We start from the raw sequence: 22,451 nt of genomic DNA on the forward strand, positions 1-22,451 counted from the left end.
TAGCTTAAATACTCACGGCCACTTGGAACCCAGTGTTGGGAAGGATCCTGAGGCTTGGTCCAGGCTTGATGAAGAAAAAAACGCCTTTACTAGCTCCTTTTCCATGAGAAGCTATTTCAAATGTGCCTCTGCCAAGACAAGGCACTTTCTAAGAACGGATGACACCACCAGGTGAGTCACTGGGCCCAACACAAAGCAAGTCCTGCCTACAATCTCCTCTGAACCTTTCTTACCATGGTATGTTTTTTCCTACAAGTCACAAATACCAAGGTATGAGCATCTGGCCAAATCCCACCGGTGGGTGGTGACAACACCGAGGTGAAGAGCTCTCTCCATTAAGAAAACAAGCAGGACCTAGGAGGAGGTGGCTTAGAACCTGCAGGGAGCTTGGGGTAGGACCATGGAATTGCCTAGGGGTGACACTATTCCTGGGTCGTGATGCTGATCAAATTGGTTTCTGTGTTCATTTCTTAGTGCTGCTATAATAAAGTACCATAGAGTCAGTGGCTTAAAACAACGGAAATTTATGGTTTTACAGATCTGGAGGCCAGAAATTTGAAGTCAAGGCCTGGGGAGGGCCACACTCCCTACAAGGCTCCAGGGAAGGGCCTGCCCCGTGTCTGTTTTCCAGCTTCTCACGGCCCCAGGCACTCCTGGGTTGTGTTCCCATCTCTCCCGCACCTGTCTAGGGGGGTGTACTAATTAATGAATTCATTTTAACTCTGCAAAAGCCCGATAGCCAGCAGGGCACGCAGTTGAGGTTATCGGGGTCAGGTGGGCAGAATTCATCCACGTGAAGGGTACCTGAGTCAGGCCTGGCGGCGCCCAGCCCTCAGCGACCCGAAGCACTTGGGCGGCCACCGTCCCCTCCTGCACCAGAGGACGACCCACCGCCCCGTGCAGCCTCCAAGGGGCGGCCGGACATCCCCGCCCGGCCCGGGAGGAGCGGCCCCAGCCCCGGGATCGTCGCCCTGACAACCTCGGAGGCACGCCTGGGGGCTATCTCTGTGTTACGAAGGAGTACAGGGCTGACATTTGGTAAACTGAGGCACAGATCCCGACGCCGAGGAGGGGTAAGCGAGGCCTTGCTCGTGCCGACCGCGGAGCCGGCAGGCAGAGAAGGCAGTCCGGGTCCAGCAGCGCCGAGTCCCGCGAGACTGCGCCGCTCGGCCCAGCCCCGGTGCCGCTCACTGGGCATGCTCCGAGCCCGGGGGAGGGCGTGGCCGCTCGGCTGGCCCCGCGCGCGCCCCCGCTTCCTGCACGTCCCGGGCTCAGACCCTCCCTAGTCCCTCCCACGCACGTAGACCCCGCCCCACGCTGCCTCGGCCCAGGGCTCACTTCGGCCCCGCCCCGCCCCCCGCACGCCCAGGCTCCGCCCCCAAGCCGCTCAGGCCACGCCTCGGCCTCGGTCCGGGACGTGCTCGGGCAACTCACGCTCCTAGAGCGCTGTGTGTCTCAACACCCGCAGGTCCTGGCGGTCCCACCGTTCGCTACTTGGTGAGTGTCTGGGTTGCCTTCCTCCCGCCACAGTGCCTGGGGAGAGTGGGCGTCGGAAGCCCCGGGACAGTCCCAGCCCCTGGAGGTCCTAAGGGGGCCCTCCCCTCACCATCCGGGCTCCAGTTGTGCGCCTCTGTCCCCCAGGTGTGCCCAGACTTTCACTGGCCTCGGGTTCGTGGACCCGGTTGCACTGTGGTCATGTGGCCTGGCCTGGGGTCCTCCTGCCCCGCTCCACTGCTCCCAGCCGCTGCTCCACCTGTTCAGGACGCCTCCAAGTGCGCCTACTCCAGCTTTCACTCGCTGCCAGCCCTTAGCCAACTCCTGCAGAATCCCTTAGTTCCTTCCATGTGAGACCAAGTTCTAGGGTCTCATTATCGTGGCTGGTGTTGTGTACATTACACAGGTCTTAATTGCGTCCATAAACACTTAGAGTAAACAAGCGGAGTTTGAGAGCCATTCACACTCGCACTGTAATTCCCAAGTTGGTGATAACGGAAAAGTTCTGAACTATGTATGCCTTGCTCCTTGGGCTCATCACTTCCTGAAATCTCAGAGTGGTGTTTGCTCGCCCTGTAGCCAGCTTTCTGTCCTGGAAAGCGCGTTTTGTACACTGGTGTACCACGTTGGCTTGATTGAGCATCATCAGACTGAGAGAAGAGGCTCGGTCCAGAGAGGAGGGTTCAGTGCAGCTTGTGTAGCAGAAAGAGCTTCACACGTACCCGTACAGTATGCGCTACGTCCGACCCTGGAGGAGTGATTAGGAAGTGGTTTGGTTAATTTCATGGGTTAATTTCAATGGTTAGAACACTTAAAGAGTTGTAAAACATTCTTTTGTTAAGCTTAGCACACTGGGGGAAAGGAGTAAAAAATTTGAAGGAAACCATGGCCAGCGCCCAGCACAACTGGTAACTCAGGTGGCATTGTCAGGATGTGGGCCAGGACTCAGGGCCTGCAGGTGGCAAAAGAGAAGGGCCCCTTGCTCTGTCAGGTGTTTTCTCTCTTCTTGGGTTCCCTCTGGAGATAGAATTTGAATAGAGTGGTATCTTACAGGCTGGGGGCTGGATGAAGTAGGCCTTAGATACAGAGCTTTATACTAAGGTACTTTTCTATGTTAATATTCTTCTCATAAAAAAAAAAACTGTATTACAATAGCTGGATTTAACTAATGTTATTAGGCACTGCTTTAGAAAGGCCTCCCTGTTAGCAGGTTTTAAAGGACTAAAGCTCTTGGTACACACTGGTTAACATCTCACTTCTCTGGGGTGCTCAGATTCGCAAACCTCTCCTCACACAGAGCAGGTGCAGCTCTGTGTTGGGGTCTGGCTTTTGATGTACCGGAACCCCACCCGGGCCTTTTCCTCCACTCAGGCTTCCCTCCCTTGGGTGTCCTCCCCAGGTGTCTCAGGGTCTCCTGAGTCCTCCCTGCAGGGAAGGCCTGAAAAAGAACTCCCCTCCCCTGGCATTCCCTATGAGTTTGTTCCTCCATCAGCCCTCTTCCCTTTCCAGGAAATGAAACACATTCACATTCTCTGCATTTTAAAAAAAATAAGCTTCCTAAACTTTATTTTCCCTATTTTGCAGAAGACAGACAGGAGCCAATGATTCGAAGCATCATGACTTCGAATTCTCCCCTTTTTTGGCAAAGGTGCCCTTTTCTGTCTATGCTCCTTGTTATGAGAAAATGAAAGTGAAACAGTGTTTTTTCTTCTCTTCTCCTTTAACTTTGCTCCCCTCCTTTAGGTTTGTCACTTCAGTCTGGCCCTAGCTAACTTTCCTGCCCAGTGTAACCTGCCAGGTCTACATGTACTTTCCTTGAGGTTGTGACGTCTTATCGGGTCTCTTATCACTCCAGGTAGTCACATTGAGATTAAAGGCCCTGGGCTCACCAGGCTGCTGCCACAGACCTCTCTTCCCCTCTGTTTCCTGGGATTGGTTGCTTTTGATAGAGCTACTTTCTGAAAGAGCTGGGGTTTTATCATAGAGTATCATTTGACAAAACCTGAAGGTTTTAAAATCAGACACATAGAGTATGACATTACCACTGTGAAAGTGGCTTCTGTGTCACCCTTTTCATAGATGCAGTGATGAACAAGCCAGCCCCCAGCCCAGTTGTGGTTTGAAGTGAAAGGGAGAGTGTTTGAGCTGTTCAGGGGGCTGGCTGGCTTTCCCGTTCCGCCTGCTCTGGAGACGAGTGTAGGCAGGTAGAATTTTAGCCCCTCTGTTGTGACCACATACTGCTGAATGTGTGTTCTGTGCCATTTGGGTAATGCCTGGTTGGTGGAAATAGTCTCCTTTTCTTTGAAAAAGTTAACAGTACCAAAGACATACAGATAGCAGAAGTTCACAGTTTGGGGGAAACTGTATAATGAGTGTATGGAACATGATGAATGACTTACTCCTTCGTGTAACTATTGAAATTACTTTTCTGAGAAGAGGAATACATCACTTTTTTTTTTTTTTTTTTGGTTTTTGGCCGGGGCTGGGTTTGAACCCGCCACCTCTGGCATATGGGACCGGTGCCCTACTCCTTGAGCCACAGGCGCCGCCTCGAATACATTACCTTTCTGGTCGTTTGTAACTTTGAAGGTATCCGAGTGATTTTTGCTATGTGCTGACATGTAAATGGGTCAAAGACTGTGTCTTGCCAACGTGCTTGGGATGGGAGGCGGAGCAAGATGGCGGCCGAGTAACAGCTTCCTTGCATCTGGGCACCGTGAGTCTGGGGAGATAGGACTCCAGGCATCTCTAGCTGGTGGGATCTGCCTATCATCAGCCCTGTGAGGATACAGGGAGTCAGCGAGAGACTTCTGGAACCCAAAGGAGGACTAAAACAGTGGAAAAACGGCAAGTGGTTGCGTGTGTTCAATCCGTCTAAACCCGCCCGCAACTGTAAGTTCAGTAGCAGTGAGACTGCAAACCAGAAAGGCCTTACCTGAGAACTGTTTTGGTGTCTTTGGATTTGGCACTCAGGTGAACTGCCTTGGGGAGAGCCTGAGCAGGAGTGCGGAGAACTTTGGCCGTTGTCTAGGGCCCCAGTCTGAGCCGCTGAGCCAGACGGAGCTAATGGTGTTTGGCTGTGGGTCACAGGGAGCCATTGTGAGCGATCTGCCCTGGCAAGCTCTGCCCTCAGGGTCGCAGAGCTAGAATTGGGTGGCAGCTGGTAACCCAGCAACCGAGTAGCCTAAGGGTGGGGTCTGAGCCGCCTTGCAGCCCTAACCCTCAGGGGCACAGTGAGACCGGTTTTGGCACACTGGGTAAGTGGATAGCCACTTCAGCAGTGATTCCAGTGACAAGCACTTTACTGGGAAAGCTTCTGCTCAGCAAGTTTACAAGTTCAAAGTGCCTTTTAAGTGGGCCGAAGAGAGATTTAGGGTGTCTACCTGCTGGGGTTTGAGAAATCAGCAGCCTCCAGTCGTATCAGAACTGTGATTAACATCTCATACCCCAGAAGACCACGTGTTGCCCAGGCAGTATTCAATAACATATACATACTGCTTTGTTTTTGGTTGTGTTTTTTTTGGTTTGGTTGTTTTTTTTGTTTATTTTGATGTTGTGGATTGTTGTTTTGTTTTTTAATTTCAAACTTTTCCATACAGATCCTTTTTCTTTCTCAATTTTTCTAGTTTAATTATAATTTCCCATTGCTGCCTTTTTCAATAACTAGAACTTAATTTTTGCTAGTGTTTCTACTGCTATTATTTGGTTTTTCACCCAATTTTATCCTGTAAAGTTTTCTGTTTGCTTGTTTTGGTTTGATTTATAGCATTTTTGTCTTTCCTCTCTACTTGGTGGAGGTGGGGTACTGTGTCTGATAAGGTTAGCAAAGAGCTGCTGACCTCAAGGAAACCACCCAACTGGGCACCCCCAGAAGGTGGGGCTTTTTTAAGGTTGTGTCAAAGTACCCTACTGTACACCTATATTGCTCTGTCTCCCTCTTTCTGTGCCTCTCTTCTTTTTGTTAATATTCCTTTTACCCACCCCCTCTCCTTTCTCTATTTTTCTTTTTTTTTCTTATCACTCAGTCCTCCTTTCTTTCATCCCTTTTTTACTCTTCAACCTTCTCACCCTTCTGGTCCTGTAACCCTTATCCACAGGCACGAACACTTCAAGAGCAAGAGGAAGTGAAAGGAAAATTAGGGCAAGGAAACAGATAAAAGAAATCACTCATGAGGAAGAATCAGCAGAAAACTCCAGGCAACATGAAGAACCAGTCCAGAACAACCCCTCCAAGGGACCATGAGGTAGCGACTGCAGATGATTCCACCTATAAAGAAATGTTAGGAATGACAGAAAGGGAATTTAGAATACACATGTTGCAAACAATGAAAGAAATGATGGAAACAATGAAGGAAACTGCTAATAAAGTGGAAAATAACCAAAAGGAAATTCAAAAACAGAATCAAATAAGAGATGAACGATATGAAGAATATAAAAAGGGTATAGCAGAGCTGAAGGAACTGAAACAGTCAATTAGGGAACTTAAAGATGCAATGGAAAGTATCAGCAACAGGTTAGACCATGCAGAAGAAAATTTCAGAGGTAGAAGACAAAGTTCTTGAGATAACTCAGATAGTAAAAGAGGCAGAAAAGAAGAGAGAGAAAGCAGAACGTTCACTGTCAGAATTATGGGACTTTATGAAGCGTTCCAACATACGAGTTGTAGGAATTCCAGAAGGGGAAGAAGAATGCCCCAGAGGAATGGAAGCCATACTAGAGAATATTATAAAAGAAAATTTCTCAAATATCACCAAAGATTCTGACACACTGCTTTCAGACCAATTTCAAGCACTGAGATCAAAGAAACAATAATAATCTTCCAACCAAAAAATGCCCTGGTCCAGATGGCTTCACACCAGAATTCTATCAAACCTTCAAGGAAGAGCTTATTTCTGTACTGCAGAAATTATTCCAAAAAATTGAGGAAGAAGGAATCTTCCCCAACACATTCTATGAAGCAAACATCAACCTGATACCAAAACCAGGAAAAGACCCAAACAAAAAGGAGAATTTCAGACCAATCTCACTCATGAATATAGATGCAAAAATTCTCAACAAAAACCTAGCCAATAGATTACAGCTTATCATCAAAAAAGTCATTCATCATGATCAAGTAGGCTTCATCCCAGGGATGCAAGGCTGGTTTAACATACGCAAGTCTATAAACGTTATCCACCATATTAACAGAGGCAAAAATAAAGATCACATGATCCTCTCAATAGATGCAGAAAAAGCATTTGATAAAATCCAGCATCCTTTTCTAATTAGAACACTGAAGAGTATAGGCATAGGTGGCACATTTCTAAAACTGATTGAAGCTATCTATGACAAACCCACAGCCAATATTTTACTGAATGGAGTAAAACTGAAAGCTTTTCCTCTTAGAACTGGAACCAGACAAGGTTGTCCTCTGTCACCTTTACTATTCAACATAGTGCTGGAAGTTCTAGCCAATACAATTAGGCAAGACAAGGACATAAAGGGAATCCAAATGGGAGCAGAGGAGGTCAAACTCTCCCTCTTTGCTGACGACATGATCTTATACTTAGAGAACCCCAAAGACTCAACCACAAGACTCCTAGAAGTCATCAAAAAGTACAGTAATGTTTCAGGATATAAAAGCAATGTCCACAAGTCAGTAGCCTTTGTATACACCAATAATAGTCAAGATGAGAAGCTAATTAAGGACATAACTCCCTTCACCATAGTTTCAAAGAAAATGAAATACCTAGGAATATACTTAATGAAGGAGGTGAAGGACCTCTATAAAGAAAACTATGAAATCCTCAGAAAGGAAATAGCAGAGGATATTAACAAATGGAAGAACATACCATGCTCATGGACGGGAAGAATCAACATTGTTAAAATGTCTATACTTCCCAAAGCAATCTACCTATTCAATGCCATTCCTATGAAAATACCAACGTCGTACTATCAAGATTTGGAAAAAATGATTCTGCATTTTGTATGGAACTGGAAAAAAACCCCGTATAGCTAAGGCAGTTCTTTGTAACAAAAATAAAGCTGGGGGCATCAGCATACCAGATTTTAGTCTGTACTACAAAGCCATATTGCTCAAGACAGCATGGTACTGGCACAAAAACAGAGACATAGACACTTGGAATCGAATTGAAAACCAAGAAATGAAACTAACATCTTACAACCACCTAATCTTTGATAAACCAAACAAGAACGTACCTTGGGGAAAGACTCCCTATTCAATAAATGGTATTGGGAGAACTGGATGTCTACATGTAAAAGACTGAAACTGGACCCACACCTTTCCCCACTCACAAAAATGGATTCAAGATGGATAAAGGACTTAAATTTAAGGCATGAAACAATAAAACTCCTCTAAGAAAGCATAGGAAAAACACTGGAAGATATTGGCCTGGGGAAAGACTTCATGAAGAAGACTGCCATGGCAATTGCAACAACAACAAAAATAAACAAATGGGACTTCATTAAACTGAAAAGCTTCTGTACAGCTAAGGAGACAATAACCAAAGCAAAGAGACAACCTACACAATGGGAAAGGATATTTGCATATTTTCAATCAGACAAAAGCTTGATAACTAGGATCTATAGAGAACTCAAATTAATCCACATGAAAAAAGCCAACAATCCCTTATATCAATGGGCAAGAGACATGAATAGAACTTTCTCTAAAGACGACAGACGAATGGCTAACACATGAAAAAATGTTCATCATCTCTATATATTAGAGAAATGCAAATCAAAACAACCCTGAGATATCATCTAACCCCAGTGAGAATGGCCCACATCACAAAATCTGAAAACTGCAGATGCTGGCGTGGATGTGGAGAGAAGGGAACACTTTTACACTGCTGGTGGGACTGCAAACTAGTACAACCTTTCTGGAAGGAAGTATGGAGAAACCTCAAAGCACTCAAGCTAGACCTCCCATTTGATCCTGCAATCCCATTACTGGGCATCTACCCAGAAGGAAAGAAATCCTTTTATCATAAGGACACTTGTACTAGACTGTTTATTGCAGCTCAATTTACAATCGCCAAAATATGGAAACAGCCTAAATGCCCACCAACCCAGGAATGGATTAAGAAGCTGTGGTATATGTATACCATGGAATACTATTCAGCCATTAAAAAAAAATGGAGACTTTACATCCTTCGTATTAACCTGGATGGAAGTGGAAGACATTATTCTTAGTAAAGCATCACAAGAATGGAGAAGCATGAATCCTATGTACTCAATTTTGATATGAGGACAATTAATGACAATTAAGGTTATTGGGGGGGGAAGCAGAAAGAGGGACGGAGGGAGGGGGGTGGGGCCTTGGTGTGTGTCACACTTTATGGGGGCAAGACATGATTGCAAGAGGGACTTTACCTAACAATTGCAATCAGTGTAACCTGGCTTATTGTACCCTCAATGAATCCCCAACAATAAAAAAAAAAAAAGAAAACATAAAAAAAAAAAAGTGCATGGGATCTGGCACGTGGGCCAGTCCTATGGCAGCCGCCCTCCCATGGCTGCCAGCGGCTGCAAGTACAGTGGGGATTACCTTGATAGTGTGTTGAATGTTGAGACTGGCTTTTGACATCCTAAGTTGTTTTCAGTTAAATCAGAGACCTAACAGTAGAGTGGGGTTCTCCAGGGAGGCCTCATGCCCAGTTCACCCCACCTGGAGTAACTTCATTTGGCCTGTGAAGTAGCTGTTGTAAAATGAGTTCAACATTCTTCAGAAACATTTTTGTATGTTGTTAAATTTTTCATGGGTCTATGTGTGGTTAACCATGAAAGGAATTGTGAAAGCAGTGATTACCTAGTATGTTCACTCTGTCTCTTCTAGAATTTTCTTGTTAGCATAATTTTCGACCCCTAACACCTGTGAAGTCAGCAGAGTCCTCAAACCCGGCTCTGTCACCCACGGCCACAAGTCTGGGGGTGGGGGTGACACTGAACGCATAGTCCACCCGTGGCATGTCTTGTAAAATAGCAGGCACTTGTTAAATCTATTTGTTTTTATTGTGGACATCGATCTGCTCGTAGCAGTAATGCATTTATGGACATTTTTCTGCAAGCACAGTGCTGGTGGCAGTTTTTACTGACAAATTGTGTCATATGGATAGTAGTTTAGGAGACTGTTCCCGTATTGACAGATCGGGCCACCCCAGCACTGCACGTTCAGAGGTGTCTGGGTGGGCCAAGAGAGGGGATGAATTTCAGGGCAAAATAGATGAGATGTTAAGTGTTGAAAGGTAGTAAGGACTTCTACTACATTTTACTCAGAGACTAGAGTGCAGGATGCGAGTGCCCCGTGACACGGTCCGAGTTGCTGCTCGTGTGGTCAGTGCTGGGCGGTGCAGCCAGCAGAGCCGCCACAGCGAGGCCCGAGGTGAGGGGGACACTCCTGAGCCACAGAGGCGCGTTTCTATGGAGACGGCCTCAGCCCTGCTGGTGTCAGAGCTGCTGAGCTGCTGCTCGCAGAAGAGACTGTGGCCCTGCAGACCCAGGGGTCGTGGCCGCCCCATGTGCGGCTCCTGGAAGCCGCGGCCAGCCCGGCCGGTCCGTGACCTACTCTGGCCGATGCCTGCGGACTTGTGCGCAGTTTCAGGGCTCCTCGGAGCCGTGTGAGGCCAGACCTGTGTCGTGTGTTGCAGTTCCAGGTCATGACAACAGGCGTCACCGAAACTCCCGCCTTGGTTCTAGAAGGACCTAGCGGTTCTGCGGGACTGCAGTGTCCCCTCCTCTGCTTCCTCGCAGTGGGCCGGGTGGTTTCTCCCCGCTGAGCAGGGAGAAGCATCTACCTGTGGGACTGAGTTGAGTTTTGTGTGGGAATCAATGCGGTATGTGCGGGATGGGTGGGATGGAGGCCGCGTTCTCATTTCCTCAGGTGGAATCAGCATCCCCCTTTCGAAACCCCATTCCAGTCAGCATCCCTGTTTTTCCAGGTCCAATCAGCATCCCTCTTCCCTTCTAGTTCAATCAGCATCTCCCTCCCCCCCTGGTCCAGTCAGCAGCTCACCTTCTCCCAGTCCAATCAGCACCTGACCTTCTCCCAGTCCGATCAGCACCTCACCTTCTCCCAGTCCCTTCTCCCAATCAGCATTCTCATTTTCTCAGGCCCAATCAGCGTCCACCTTTCCTCTCGCCCTGTGAGCTTTGCAGTCCCCTCTGCACACAGCGGTTTAAGAGTGGAGGGACCACTGTGGGTGTGGGGACAGCACCAATAGGGCTGGCAGGGTAATGGAACTCACCTGCGTGCCTTTCTGTGTCCCTGCAGGCCAGGAACCCATCTGTACTTGGTTCTTCTAGAAACACTAGCTGGCAGCCTGTGAGGTTTCTCCAAGTGGCCTGGGGTTGGGCATTCTGGACCAGGCCACAGAAGGTGGACTCTGGGGTGCATTTGGGGCCCTGTGTGTCATTAAGTTTGGGTGTGTGTGGAAGGTTTGGGGGGCTTAGCCTAGCGTATGGGGAGCCGAGAGCCTTGTTGAGGGGTTTCCTTTGGGGCTCTGTGAGTGGGGGTTGCAGGGTGGTCAGTGCTTCCCTTAGATGGTCGTGTGGCTGACGGAGCCGGACAGCAGGAGTCGAAAAGTGAGGGGACGGTTCCATGGGTGTCGCCAGTATCAGCCCTATAGGCTTTCTGATCTCTGCTGTCAGGTGAGAGGGAAAGTGAGTTATTAAAGCTGCTACGTTCAGAGTCACTTCTCTTACTGAGAAAGGAGAAAATGTTTGGACTGTATGCTGTTTATGTGCACGGAAGAAAAAGTGCATCCTCAGGGAAGTCGCAGAAATATCTGGCTCTGGAAGGGTGGCTGAACCCCTCCACCTTGTCTGGCATTTGGGTTCCAGAGTGGGGAAATTGCCTTATTTTAACTGTTCATTCAGGCAGAAATGTCAGCAGGGAGGAAGAGGCTCGTTAGCAGGCCCTCCCGCCCCAGCCCGCTCACAAGGGCATTTGTGCTTCCCGCAGATACTAGTAGATACTTTAAAGCCAAACCATCCAGTTTGAGGCATGTGGTCACATCAGAACGCAAATCAGAAAGAAAGTATAGGGACCAGGGGGAGCTTCCACGGCCTGCCAGGGTCAGTGGGCAGCTGCTTGTGAGGGCCACGGGCTCCTATCCGCCTCGTCTGCGAGAGGGAGAGTGGCTGCCACACATGTCTGCATTGTGGGGGCTGTGGGGGGCTGTGGACAGGCAGAATAAGGTGGACAGGTTGGCCTTGGTTTGGGTGGGGTAGATGGTAAGTGGCTGGAGACGTGGAAGAAGGCCCCCCCCAGAAAGGGACTTTTGAGCAGGAATCTGAACAGTGCAGGGTGGCAGCCAGCCAGTGGGCTGGAGACGAGGATCCTGGGGCAGGGACAGCAGCTGTGGGGGTCCTCGATGCTCACAGGTTGGTGTGTTGGAAGGACAGAGAGACAGACAGTTGGAGGGACAGAGGAACAGGCACCCAGTGGAGTCAGCAGTGGTTCTCAACTTTCCTAATGCCACAACCCTTTAATACAGTTCCTCATGTTGTGGTGAACCCCAACCATGAAATTATTTTCATAATTTGAAGCTACTTCATAACTGTAATTTTGCTACTGCTAGGAATCATAATGTAAATATTTGATATGTAGGATGGTCTTAGGCAACCCCTGTGAAAGGGTCATTCCACCCCCAAAGGGGTCGCGACCCACAGGTTGAGAACCACTGCTCTAGGTGAAGCCAGAGCCTGGTGAAGTTCCCCAGAAATGCAGCTTTGGGGTCTCAGTGCTCTGCAGCTCTGGTCAGGTAAAATAATGCCAGCAGTGATGGGCTGTGCATGTGTGGGGTGACAGGGGACCAGATGAGAAAGTGTGGCATGTCCCCACACAGCACATAGGGGATGTTGTGCGCGGTGTGGCAGCTGTTCTTATTAGGAAGGCCTTTAGCACTCCAGTGGAGGTTCCCAGAATAATGGGCAAAGAAAAGGAATGATGTATTTCCAAAAGTTACTGAATTTAGCTAGCTATCCCAAGAAAAGCCCATGTGTGCTATTCTTTATTGTGCAGAAAAATTTGTTTCTGTCACCCTTGTGTTATCATCAGATTAAGCTGTCGAGGCAGATGGATGTGGGAGAGTTGCGCTGGAGCACTTGCCGATTAGCAGGCTGCCGGCACCTTGCACCCATCCGTCTCCGGTCGCCGCCAGCACCCTGCACCCATCCGTCTCCAACCGCCACCACCAGCACCTTGCGCCCATCTGTCTTGGCTTCCAGGTGCCTCAGGGCAGCAGGCAGGCAGAGCTGATGCCCACCGGGTCACAGGAGGGGCAGGTGGCTGCTCCTGGGTGCCACACCTGAGATTTGTTGCAAGAACTGATCCTTAGAAGGAACGGCAGTTTCTAAAATTAGTATTTGTGAAGTTCAGTGTTATCTACCCATGGCCACAATTGGCCATCATGTGTTCTGCCCAGCAAGAGGACAGCCCTGCTCTGCCTCTCATGGGGTGACCCACGGTTTGCTGGCAGGGGACTTTCAGTGCTGTAATGGGAAGTCCTGGGTAGGCAGGGCAGGAGGTTCTCCCACCCCAGGCCCTCCTGGACCCTCTTGCAGCTGCTCTGCTGCTGGCTTGAGTCTATCTGGGCCTTGAGTCAGAGTCAGTAGTTTCATTTTCTTTGTTTCTGTTTTTCTTCACAAGTATGGGCTTCAAAGACTCCTGGTAGTGTTGCTTTTTTAAAATTATTTTTGCCATGAGTGTAATTAGAACATTTCCCAGAGCCTCTGTTATTTCCCTGTATACCGACATGACCACTGCTGAACACTTCCGTGTCTCAGCCCGAGTCTCTCCCTCCCCTGGGGCCCTTCACCCTTCATGAGGTTTTCTGCTCTCCTTGTGTTTTTAGTCTTTGTGATGGAATTCCAGGGGAGAGTCCCTGGGGCCTACAAGGGGCTTCTGCCTGATAGAGGGCCCAGCAGTGCACCCTGAACTGCGTACCTTAACTTCATAGATTAAAGTCCTGACTCCAATTTTTATTTGGAGGTAGGTAAGGTTAAATGAAGTTGTAGAAGTGAAGTCCTAACCTGGTTGGGTTGGTGGCCTCTCCTGCCGTGTGAGGACCCAGTGAGGAGGTGGCTGTCCACAAGCCAGCAAGGGAGCCCTCACCAGAAGCTGACTCCTCAGAACCTGTGTGTTGGACTTTCCAGCCTCCACAGTGGGAGAAGATGAATGTCTGTGGGTGTTGTGTGAGCCACCCAAGCTGCTGTCCTGTTAGTGCCACAGGCTCAAACCGAGCTGGGGAGGGGCAGACTCAAGTCATCTCACAGGCACCAACCTCAGCAGGGGAATTTAGGGCTGAGATGGCTCCATAATCAGAGAGCACTCCAGAGTCACTGTTCTGAGCTTTAGTTACTGGTGTGAGTGTGTGTTGGAGTAAACGATAAAGAACAAGCAGAAACCCAAATCTGAAATGGGGTGCAGCAGGCAAGGCGAGAGACACCTAGAGGCCTGGTGTTGTCTGGCCTTGGGTCGGTGTGCTGTGGAAGCAGTGGGAGGGACCCTGGCTCAAGTTCTGGTGACCATCTAGGTTTCTTAAGCACAAAGGATGATTAGGGAGCCGCCTGGGCTACTTTTTTGTTTGTTTGGTTGGTTGGTTGGTTGTCTTTTTTTGCAGTTTTTGGCCCGGGCTGGGTTTGAACCCACCACCTCCGGCATATGGGGCTGGCGCCCTACTCCTTTGAGCCACAGGCGCTGCCCTACTTCGGTTTTTTTGTTGGTTGGTTGAACTTTGTTTACTTCCCCTGAAATCCTGCCTGGATCTAGGGTGGTGTGTGGTCATCTGGTCAGACATCAGCCAAAATTCTCAGAAGCATCATACAGTGTGTAGATTTTGAGGTTGGGATATGTCTCTAAGAATGTTTGGAGATGTCTCCTGTGTCAGGTCTTACAGGAAGGCTGCTGGCCAACGACTTAACGCATCAGCTGCATTCACCATGGCCGCTGATTTGGGCACATCATAAAGGGAGGAGGTTGTTAAGTTTCCTTTTCCCCAACCCGCCATCACTCTGTGGGTTATGGATCTGCAACATGTATCAAATGCAGGGGGATTTTACAATTGTTGCAAGGAAAACTCAAATTGAAGTCTCTAATTCCCCTTGAAGTCTCTATTCCCCGTGTATCTTGCTTCTTCTGAGGTCCACCTATCCACATTCCCAAACCCACACCCCGGCCCTCTGTGCCCCTGCAGGGTGGGCTGGCACTGTGCCATGACAGTCCTGCTTTGGGGGCGGGGAGAGACTGCTGTGGTCAGCACAGGTGAAGTGAGGGTCGTGGGTTTGGGACTGTGCCTTACTCTGTTGTGCTGGGATATTTAAAGTGTAGATCCGAATTCTCCTCAGTTACTTTTTATTTATTTATTTATTAGCACAGCTATGTTTATTTAATTCTATAGTGAGAGTCTCTAAGAATATGATTAACCTTCAGGGTTATCTTGTAATGTAATTATTAATGATTGATTCTGTTTATCCTTGAAATCAATAAGAGAGGCACGATGGTTTGATATGTAGTTGGGGTTGATTTCTTACATTTTGTAAATGTGATTGCGTGACAGCAGCCCTGTCGGTTATTACCCAGAACATGTTTGATGAATCTGAAGTGTATGATTAGTTTTATATAATTATTGTGATATGTGGTGCTCCTTACATGACTTATGTTAATACAGAAAATAGCGTTACCATCTCCTGCCACTAATAGTTAGGGTGGGGATGTATAATAATTGATCTTCCTGGGAGTGCTGTAATGTAAAAACAATTCAGGCTGTTGGAAGTATATTTTACAAGGGTGCATTGGGCCTTTGGGAGGTTATATTGAAAAACCCAATTGTACAGTTACCATGGGAACCCAATTAGAATAGATTGCTTGATTTTTTTTTTCTTTTTTGTCTTTCATCTTGACCAAAAATCTAATGTATTTTAAATGTTTTCATATGGAATTGTGGTTGTACACTGACTTGTTACACCCAAGTATTCTGTTTCTTTTTCTCTAACTTCAAGCTGAAATAGTGCTAAGTTCTCTAGTGGGTCTTTATGAAGAAGTCTTCTAGAAAGGTTTAATCAAATTTCTGTGGAAAAGTTTGTACAAGTGGAGGTGGTGGGCAGCTTTTTAAAAAATGGGAGAATAGATATTTTCTTGTGATGGCCGACGAGTCCCTCGGGTTCCTCACTGGCTGCTGGACACAGGCATGCTCCTCTGTTCCTACCCATGTTTACAGATTGGGGGAGTAGATTCCTGAAAAGCCCTCCTGACTCTGGTGGGTAAAGACCGGGGGTGGAGTCTCAGGACTCCCCCTCCATGCTGGTGGTCCTCACAGTTTGGTCTCAGAGCCTTTATGGACATTTAAAAACTTTTTAGGGATCCCACAGAGCTTATGTGACTTTGATATAAATATTTGGCACATTGGAAATTAATACTGTAGAATTTAAAAATACTAATTAAACAATAATTCTATATTTTTGTACAACTAACATTGTAAAGTAACAAGTAGCCATATTTTCTATAAAAACTATTAATGAGGAATGTGATTATTTCCACCGTTTCAAAAGGTTTAAATGTCTGGGTTAATAGAAGACAGCGTTCAATCTGTTGTGATATGTTGTTTTAGCTGAATTGCACAAGACAAGCTGGCCCCTGATAAGTAATTGGAAAAGGGAACTGCGTTTTAATAGCTTTGTCAGATGACTGTGGGTTTTACATCTAGTCTGAGACCTCAGTGGACTTTTGTACTCCATGACACTGAAATCTATGGGTACATCGTGCCCCATGAATGGCTTTGCAACATCATTCCTGTTGTTCATTGGTCCTGTGGAAATGTTGCTTCTCTGGGTCATATAGACCTTCCAAAATGTGTTTCCTAATACAGCACTAAAACTCATATTTGTTAATGCCACCGCCTTTCTCCTTAGAAAAGCCTCTTAGCATTGCAAGCCATGGTGGTGAGTCTAGGTTTCCAAAGTTTTAATTATCACTTGAAGTTCCCATTTTATCATTAGCAGCAAATGCTGTCCGTTCATATCGCTTATGGTGACAGGCTCGGTGTGCTCATTTTTGAGACAATGTCTGCCGGATGTGTACGTCTGAATAACTATAGTTTGTTAGTCGCTCATATAAATCACGCTTTTCTTCTAAGAAAATGTTAGCAGCTCACCTGGAAACTCCACCACTCACACAGGTTTTCTCCTGGAGGCTGGAGACAGCCACTGTGGGTTTGCCGCCGAACTGCCTTGTTCCCATTTGGTCACAGAACATTATATTTAGAAAGGTGACAAGTTTGATTGCTTCATTAGGACATTCTTACATGAACCTGTTTTATTGTTTTGTTTTGTTTTTTTTTTCCTTAGCCGTGTGTGTGTGTGTGTGTGTGTGTGTGTGTGTGGGCAGCTAGGATGATTCTTCTGCAGTTTGGTACCTCTGTCTGGTTCCTGCCTAGGTGTCAGCTGTTGTCCTCATCATTACATCCTCTGCCACCCGTAAGTGTGGTGTCAGCCATAGGGTTTTGTAGGTGCCCTTTACCAGATTGAGAGCATTTTATTCCTTTAAGTACCTTATATGTTGAATTATACTGATTTTATATATTAAACCAATTTGGCCTTCCTGGATAATCTTTCCTTGGGTTCCATATATTATTATTTATTTTTATTCTATATGTTAAATACAGTGAGGCCTCTTTTCTATCTGGGATTAGTCAATACACTATTAGCATTGTTTCTTTACATGGTTAGTAGGGTTTGTGGGCGCAAAGCCATTTGGATTTGAAGTTTTGTGAGAAGGACATCAGCCACAAATTAATTTGTTAAGTAGATTTAGGGCTGTTCAGGTAATTTATTTCTTCTTGAGTGATTTTTGGGATTTTGTACTTTGTGAGAAATTTTACCACTTCATCTAAGTTTTTGAATTGATTGGCCTAATGTTATTTTACTATTTTATATTATACCTTCAATGTCTGCAGGATTTTCAGTCATGTCATTGTTTTTATTCCTCATATTAGTAATTTGCATTTTCTCTTCTTTTTTCCTAATTAGTCTGGCTAAGGGCCTTATCCGTTTTCAGAGAACCAATATTTGTCATTGTTGATTTTTCTTTTTTCTATTTTGTTGATTTCTGCTCTTTATTATTTCTTTCTTTTTCCTTGCTTTGGGTTTAGTATCCTTCCTTTTCTGTAGTTTCTTAAGGTGAAAGCTTAAGTCGTTCTTTCTTCTCTTCTCATAGAAGCATTTAATGCTGACCCCCGCCCCCAGCCCTGCTTTAGCTGCTGAAACCTCCCAGCTCTGCTTTAGCTGCTGAAGCTCCCCAGCCCTGCTTTAGATGCTGAAACCACCCCCAGCCCTGCTTTAGCTGATGAACCCCCCGCCCTGAGCCCTGCTTTAGCTGCTGAAACCCCCCGCCCTGCTTTAGCTGCTGAACCTCCCCCAGCACTTCTTTAGCTGCTGAACCCGCCAAGCCCCGCTTTAGCTGCTGAACTCCCCCAGCACTTCTTTAGCTGCTGACCCCCACAGCTCTGCTTTAGCTGCTGAACACCCCCCAACACTTCTTTAGCTGCTGACCCCCACAGCTCTGCTTTAGCTGCTGAACACCCCTCAACACTTCTTTAGCTGCTGACACCCCCAGCTCTGCTTTAGCTGCTGAAACCCCCCCAGCCCTGCTTTAGCTGCTGAACCTCCCCCAGCCCTGCTTTAGCTGCTGAAACGCCCCCAGCCCTGCTTTAGCTGCTGAAACGCCCCCAGCCCTGCTTTAGCTGCTGAACCCCCCCAACACTTCTTTAGCTGCTGACACCCCCAGCTCTGCTTTAGCTGCTGAAACCCCCCCAGCCCTGCTTTAGCTGCTGAACCTCCCCCAGCCCTGCTTTAGCTGCTGAAACGCCCCCAGCCCTGCTTTACCTGCTGAACCCCCCCAACACTTCTTTAGCTGCTGAATCTCCCCCAGCCCTGCTTTAGCTGCTGAACCTCCCCCAGCCCTGCTTTAGCTGCTGAACCTCCCCCAGCCCTGCTTTAGCTGCTGAACCTCCCCCAGCCCTGCTTTAGCTGCTGAACCTCCCCCAGCCCTGCTTTAGCTGCTGAACCTCCCCCAGCCCTGCTTTACCTGCTGAACCTCCCCCAGCCCTGCTTTAGCTGCTGAAACCTCCCCCCGAGTCCTGCTTTAGCTGCTGAACCTCCCCCAGCCCTGCTTTAGCTGCTGAACCTCCCCCAGCCCTGCTTTAGCTGCTGAACCTCCCCCAGCCCTGCTTTACCTGCTGAACCTCCCCCAGCCCTGCTTTAGCTGCTGAAACCTCCCCCCGAGTCCTGCTTTAGCTGCTGAACCTCCCCCAGCCCTGCTTTAGCTGCTGAACCTCCCCCCCAACACTTCTTTAGCTGCTGAACCCCCCCAGCACTGCCAGCTACACTCACTTTTGATGCACTGTGTTTTCACAATTTCCCTTGTGATTTTGACTTTAATACATGAGGTATTTAGAAGTATGTCATTTCATTTAAAAATATTTTGAGATTTTTCCAAATATTTGGAGACTTTTCCAGTATTTTTCTGTTATTGATTTGTGGTTGAATCGCTTTATGGTCAGACGATGTCCCTTCTATGATTTCAGACCTCCTAAATTTGTGGAGAGTTGTTTTGTGGCCCAGACTATGGGTCCACCCCAGAATGTGGTGAAGGTGGTGTCTGCTGGACTGCATGTAGATTGTGCATGCTGTGCTTCTTGAGTAGAACGTTTTTTAAATGTCAGTTGAGTCAGGTTTGTCAATGGTGTTGTTCGGATGTTCTGTATCCTCGCTGGTTTCCTGTTTTGCTGTTCTATACATTATCAGGAGTATTGAAATATCCAACTATAAGGGGGGGTTGTCTGTTTCCCCTTTTTAGTTCTGTTAGTCCTTCATCTGTTGCAGGTGCTTTCATGAGGTGCATACATACATACCTGGAATGTGTGTGTCCTCATGGTGAATTAACCCTTTACACTTACAAAGTAACCTTTTTTAGCCTTGGTCATATTCCTTGTTTTGAAATTTGATATTAAGATAGCCACTCCAGCTTTCATTTAATTAATGTTTCTATGGTAACTGTTTTCTCATAGTTTTATATTTTAAATATAAAATGTAATGTTTTAGGTTAAAACAGGTTAAATAATAGGTTCAATAGAAAATGTAATGTTTCCTGTAGATAACATACAGTTGGGTCTCTCTTTAAAACAATTTAATCTAGACCTGGTGTGGTGGCTTATGCTTGGATTCCTAGGACTCTGAGAGGCTGAAGTGGGAGGATCACTTGAGCTCAGGAGTTCAAGACCAGCCTGAGCAAAGCGAGACCCCCATCTCCACTAAAAACAGAAAAATTAGCCAGGCATTGTGGTGGGTGCCAGTAGTCCCAGCTAAGCTACTCAGGAGGCTGAGGCAGGAGGATCCCTTGAGCCCAGGAATTTAAAGTTGCTGTGAGCCAGGCTGATGGCCACAGCACTCTAGCCAAGGGCAACAGAGTGAGACTCTGCCTCAAAAAAAAAAAAGAAAAGAAAAAAAGAAATAGTCTGACAACATCTTTGTAAAATTGGAGTGTTTAGAACATTTACGTTTAATGTAACTATTAATATGGTTGTGTTTAAGTATACCATCTTGCTGTTTGTTTTCTACTTAGACCATTTGTTCCTTTGCTCTTCTTGCCTTTTCCCTGCTTTCTTTTTGATTGTTCGAATATTTTTTTTTCCCAATCTATCCTTTTATTTATGTTATTTTTTTTTTTTGTCTGAGGCTGGGTTTGAACCTGCCACCTCCGGCATATGGGACCAGCGCCCTACCCCTCTGAGCCACAGGCGCCGCCATTTTAACATTCTGTCCATACTCTCAGCCTCTGAGGTGTTTCTCCTTCCTGTTTTAGTAATTGCTGTAGCACGTGTATAAACATACTTCGCTTTTCATTGTCTGCATTCACATTATGATAGAACTTGAGAAGTGGCGTTAGCACCTGCAACAGTACACTTCAGTTTCCTTTATTCCACTTTCTTGTTATGTTCTTGCTGCATGTGTAACAAATTCCAAAATACATTATTTCTGCTTCACATAGTCTGTTATCTTTATTATTTCTTGAGCTCTTCATTCATTTGTAGTGTTCCTAATACAAGATGTTCATATACCAGCAGGTTTCTATCTCACATCATTTTTCTTGACTAAATCATGACTGTGCACATTAATGCACTTATGGGGTACAATGTGCTGAATTGATAAACCATGTGGAACGCTTACATCGAACTGCTTGATGTAACCATCACCTCACTTGCTTATTTGATGCGGTAAGATATTTAGACTCTCTTCTTAATAGTTTTGAAATGTACCATTGTATTATGCACAGTAGGTGAGGTCCCACTAAACACCCTCCCTCCTCTTGGCCTCCCCTCTCCTCTCCCCACTCTCTCTTCTTCCCTCTTTCTTTCTGGACTGTAGTCATGTTTTATCGTTTGTGTGGGTGTGTAGGTGATTATGTGTTGGTTTCATAGTAGTACGGTGTACATTGGATACTTTTCCTCATTTTTTTTTTTATATCTGATAATCTGATCCCAAATTTCTTGAGTGCAGGTCTGCTAATATAAGACCATCATCTTGCTTTGGTGAGTTTTTTTTAAGCCTTTATTTCACTTGCATTCTTGAAAAGCTATTTTGTTGCTTACAGACTTCTAGGTTGACCATGTTTTTCTTTTAATGCTTTAGGGAGGATGTTCCATTGTGTCCTTCCTGGCATAGTTTTGGATGATCAGTTTGCTGTTATTCTTTATGCTGTTCCTTTGGGATCTGTCTTTTCTCCCTTTTGACCATTTTAAATGTTTTCCGTCATTTGTTTTTAGCAGTTTGATTAGTTGTCTTGGGGTAGTTTTTGTTTTTTTCCTGCTTGAGTTTATCTGAACTTCTTGTATCTGGGAGTACGAGTTGAGGATTCCTTATTTGAAATACTTGGAACCAGAAGTGTTTCAGATTTCAGAATTTTTTGGATTTAGAGTATTTGAATATGCATAATGAGATATCTTTGGGTTGGGACCAATTCTAAATATGAAATTCATTTATGTTTCATACACACCTTATACACATAGCCTGAAAGAAATCTTATACATTATTTTTAGTGCTTTTATGCATAAAACAAAATTTTGCCTGCATTTTGACTAAGACCTCTCACATGGGGTCAGATGCGAAATTTTCCACTTGTGGCATTATGTAAATGCTCAAAAACTTTTGGATTTTGGAACACTTCAGATTAGGGAGGCTCTATCTACATGGATTTATTTTTATCTGATTTGAAGACCTGTAACTTAATAGTTCTTCAAAGATCTTTCTGCCTCCACTCTTTTTCTGAGGCCCTAGTTGCAAGTGTGTTGGAGTGCTTGATATTATCCCATATCTCACTGGTGCTTTGTTCTTTTTCTCATCCTTTTGTCTTTCTGTACGTGGATAGTTTTTAAAATGCTGTATTTTCAATCTCTGTAAGTTCTGAGTGGATTTTTTTATATTGTCTGTTTCTTTTACCATATGCATGGTTTGCTCTTTTTGAATATATGAAACATAATCATTGTCTTTATGTCATAATCTCTTTGTTTAATCATCTCTTCCTTTTCTGGGTGTAGTTCTGTTGAATGAGTTTTCTCCTGGTTGTGTATTATATTTCCTTTCTCTGTGTGTGTGTGTGTGTTTAATTGGATCCTGGCCATTGAGAATTTTGTTGCTGAGTGCTATTATTGGGATGTTGAAGTTTAACGTGTTTGGACTTTATTCTGGTGTAGGTAAGTTATTTGAAATCAATTGTATCCTTTCAAGCAAGGCTTGCTTTTACATTTTGTTAGGGTGGGTCTAGAATAGGTTTTAATCTGGGGATAATTTAACTCTACCACTAAGGCAATGCCTTTATTTAATTGGGGTGTGTGTGTGTGTGTGTGTGTGTGTGTGTGTGTATGTGTACTGAATACATAAATATGAAATGAGGCAGCCTGGAGGTC

At 46.0% G+C, this 22,451-nt stretch overlaps 1 protein-coding gene across 1 annotated transcript in view; it reads left to right on the plus strand.

Moving 5' to 3' along the window:
• Positions 1-158: 158 nt before the first annotated feature.
• Positions 159-22,451, plus strand: part of MGMT (O-6-methylguanine-DNA methyltransferase) — a 265,223-nt gene continuing 242,930 nt past the window's right edge. The window contains exons 1-3 of the mRNA XM_053583529.1: positions 159-171; positions 880-986; positions 1,114-1,497. Of these exons, the coding sequence (XP_053439504.1) occupies positions 159-171; positions 880-986; positions 1,114-1,497 (504 nt within the window). The remainder of the gene's footprint in view (positions 172-879; positions 987-1,113; positions 1,498-22,451) is intronic.

This window comes from Nycticebus coucang, chromosome 3 (genome assembly GCF_027406575.1).
Source record: "Nycticebus coucang isolate mNycCou1 chromosome 3, mNycCou1.pri, whole genome shotgun sequence".
Taxonomy (NCBI): Eukaryota; Metazoa; Chordata; class Mammalia; order Primates; family Lorisidae; genus Nycticebus; species Nycticebus coucang.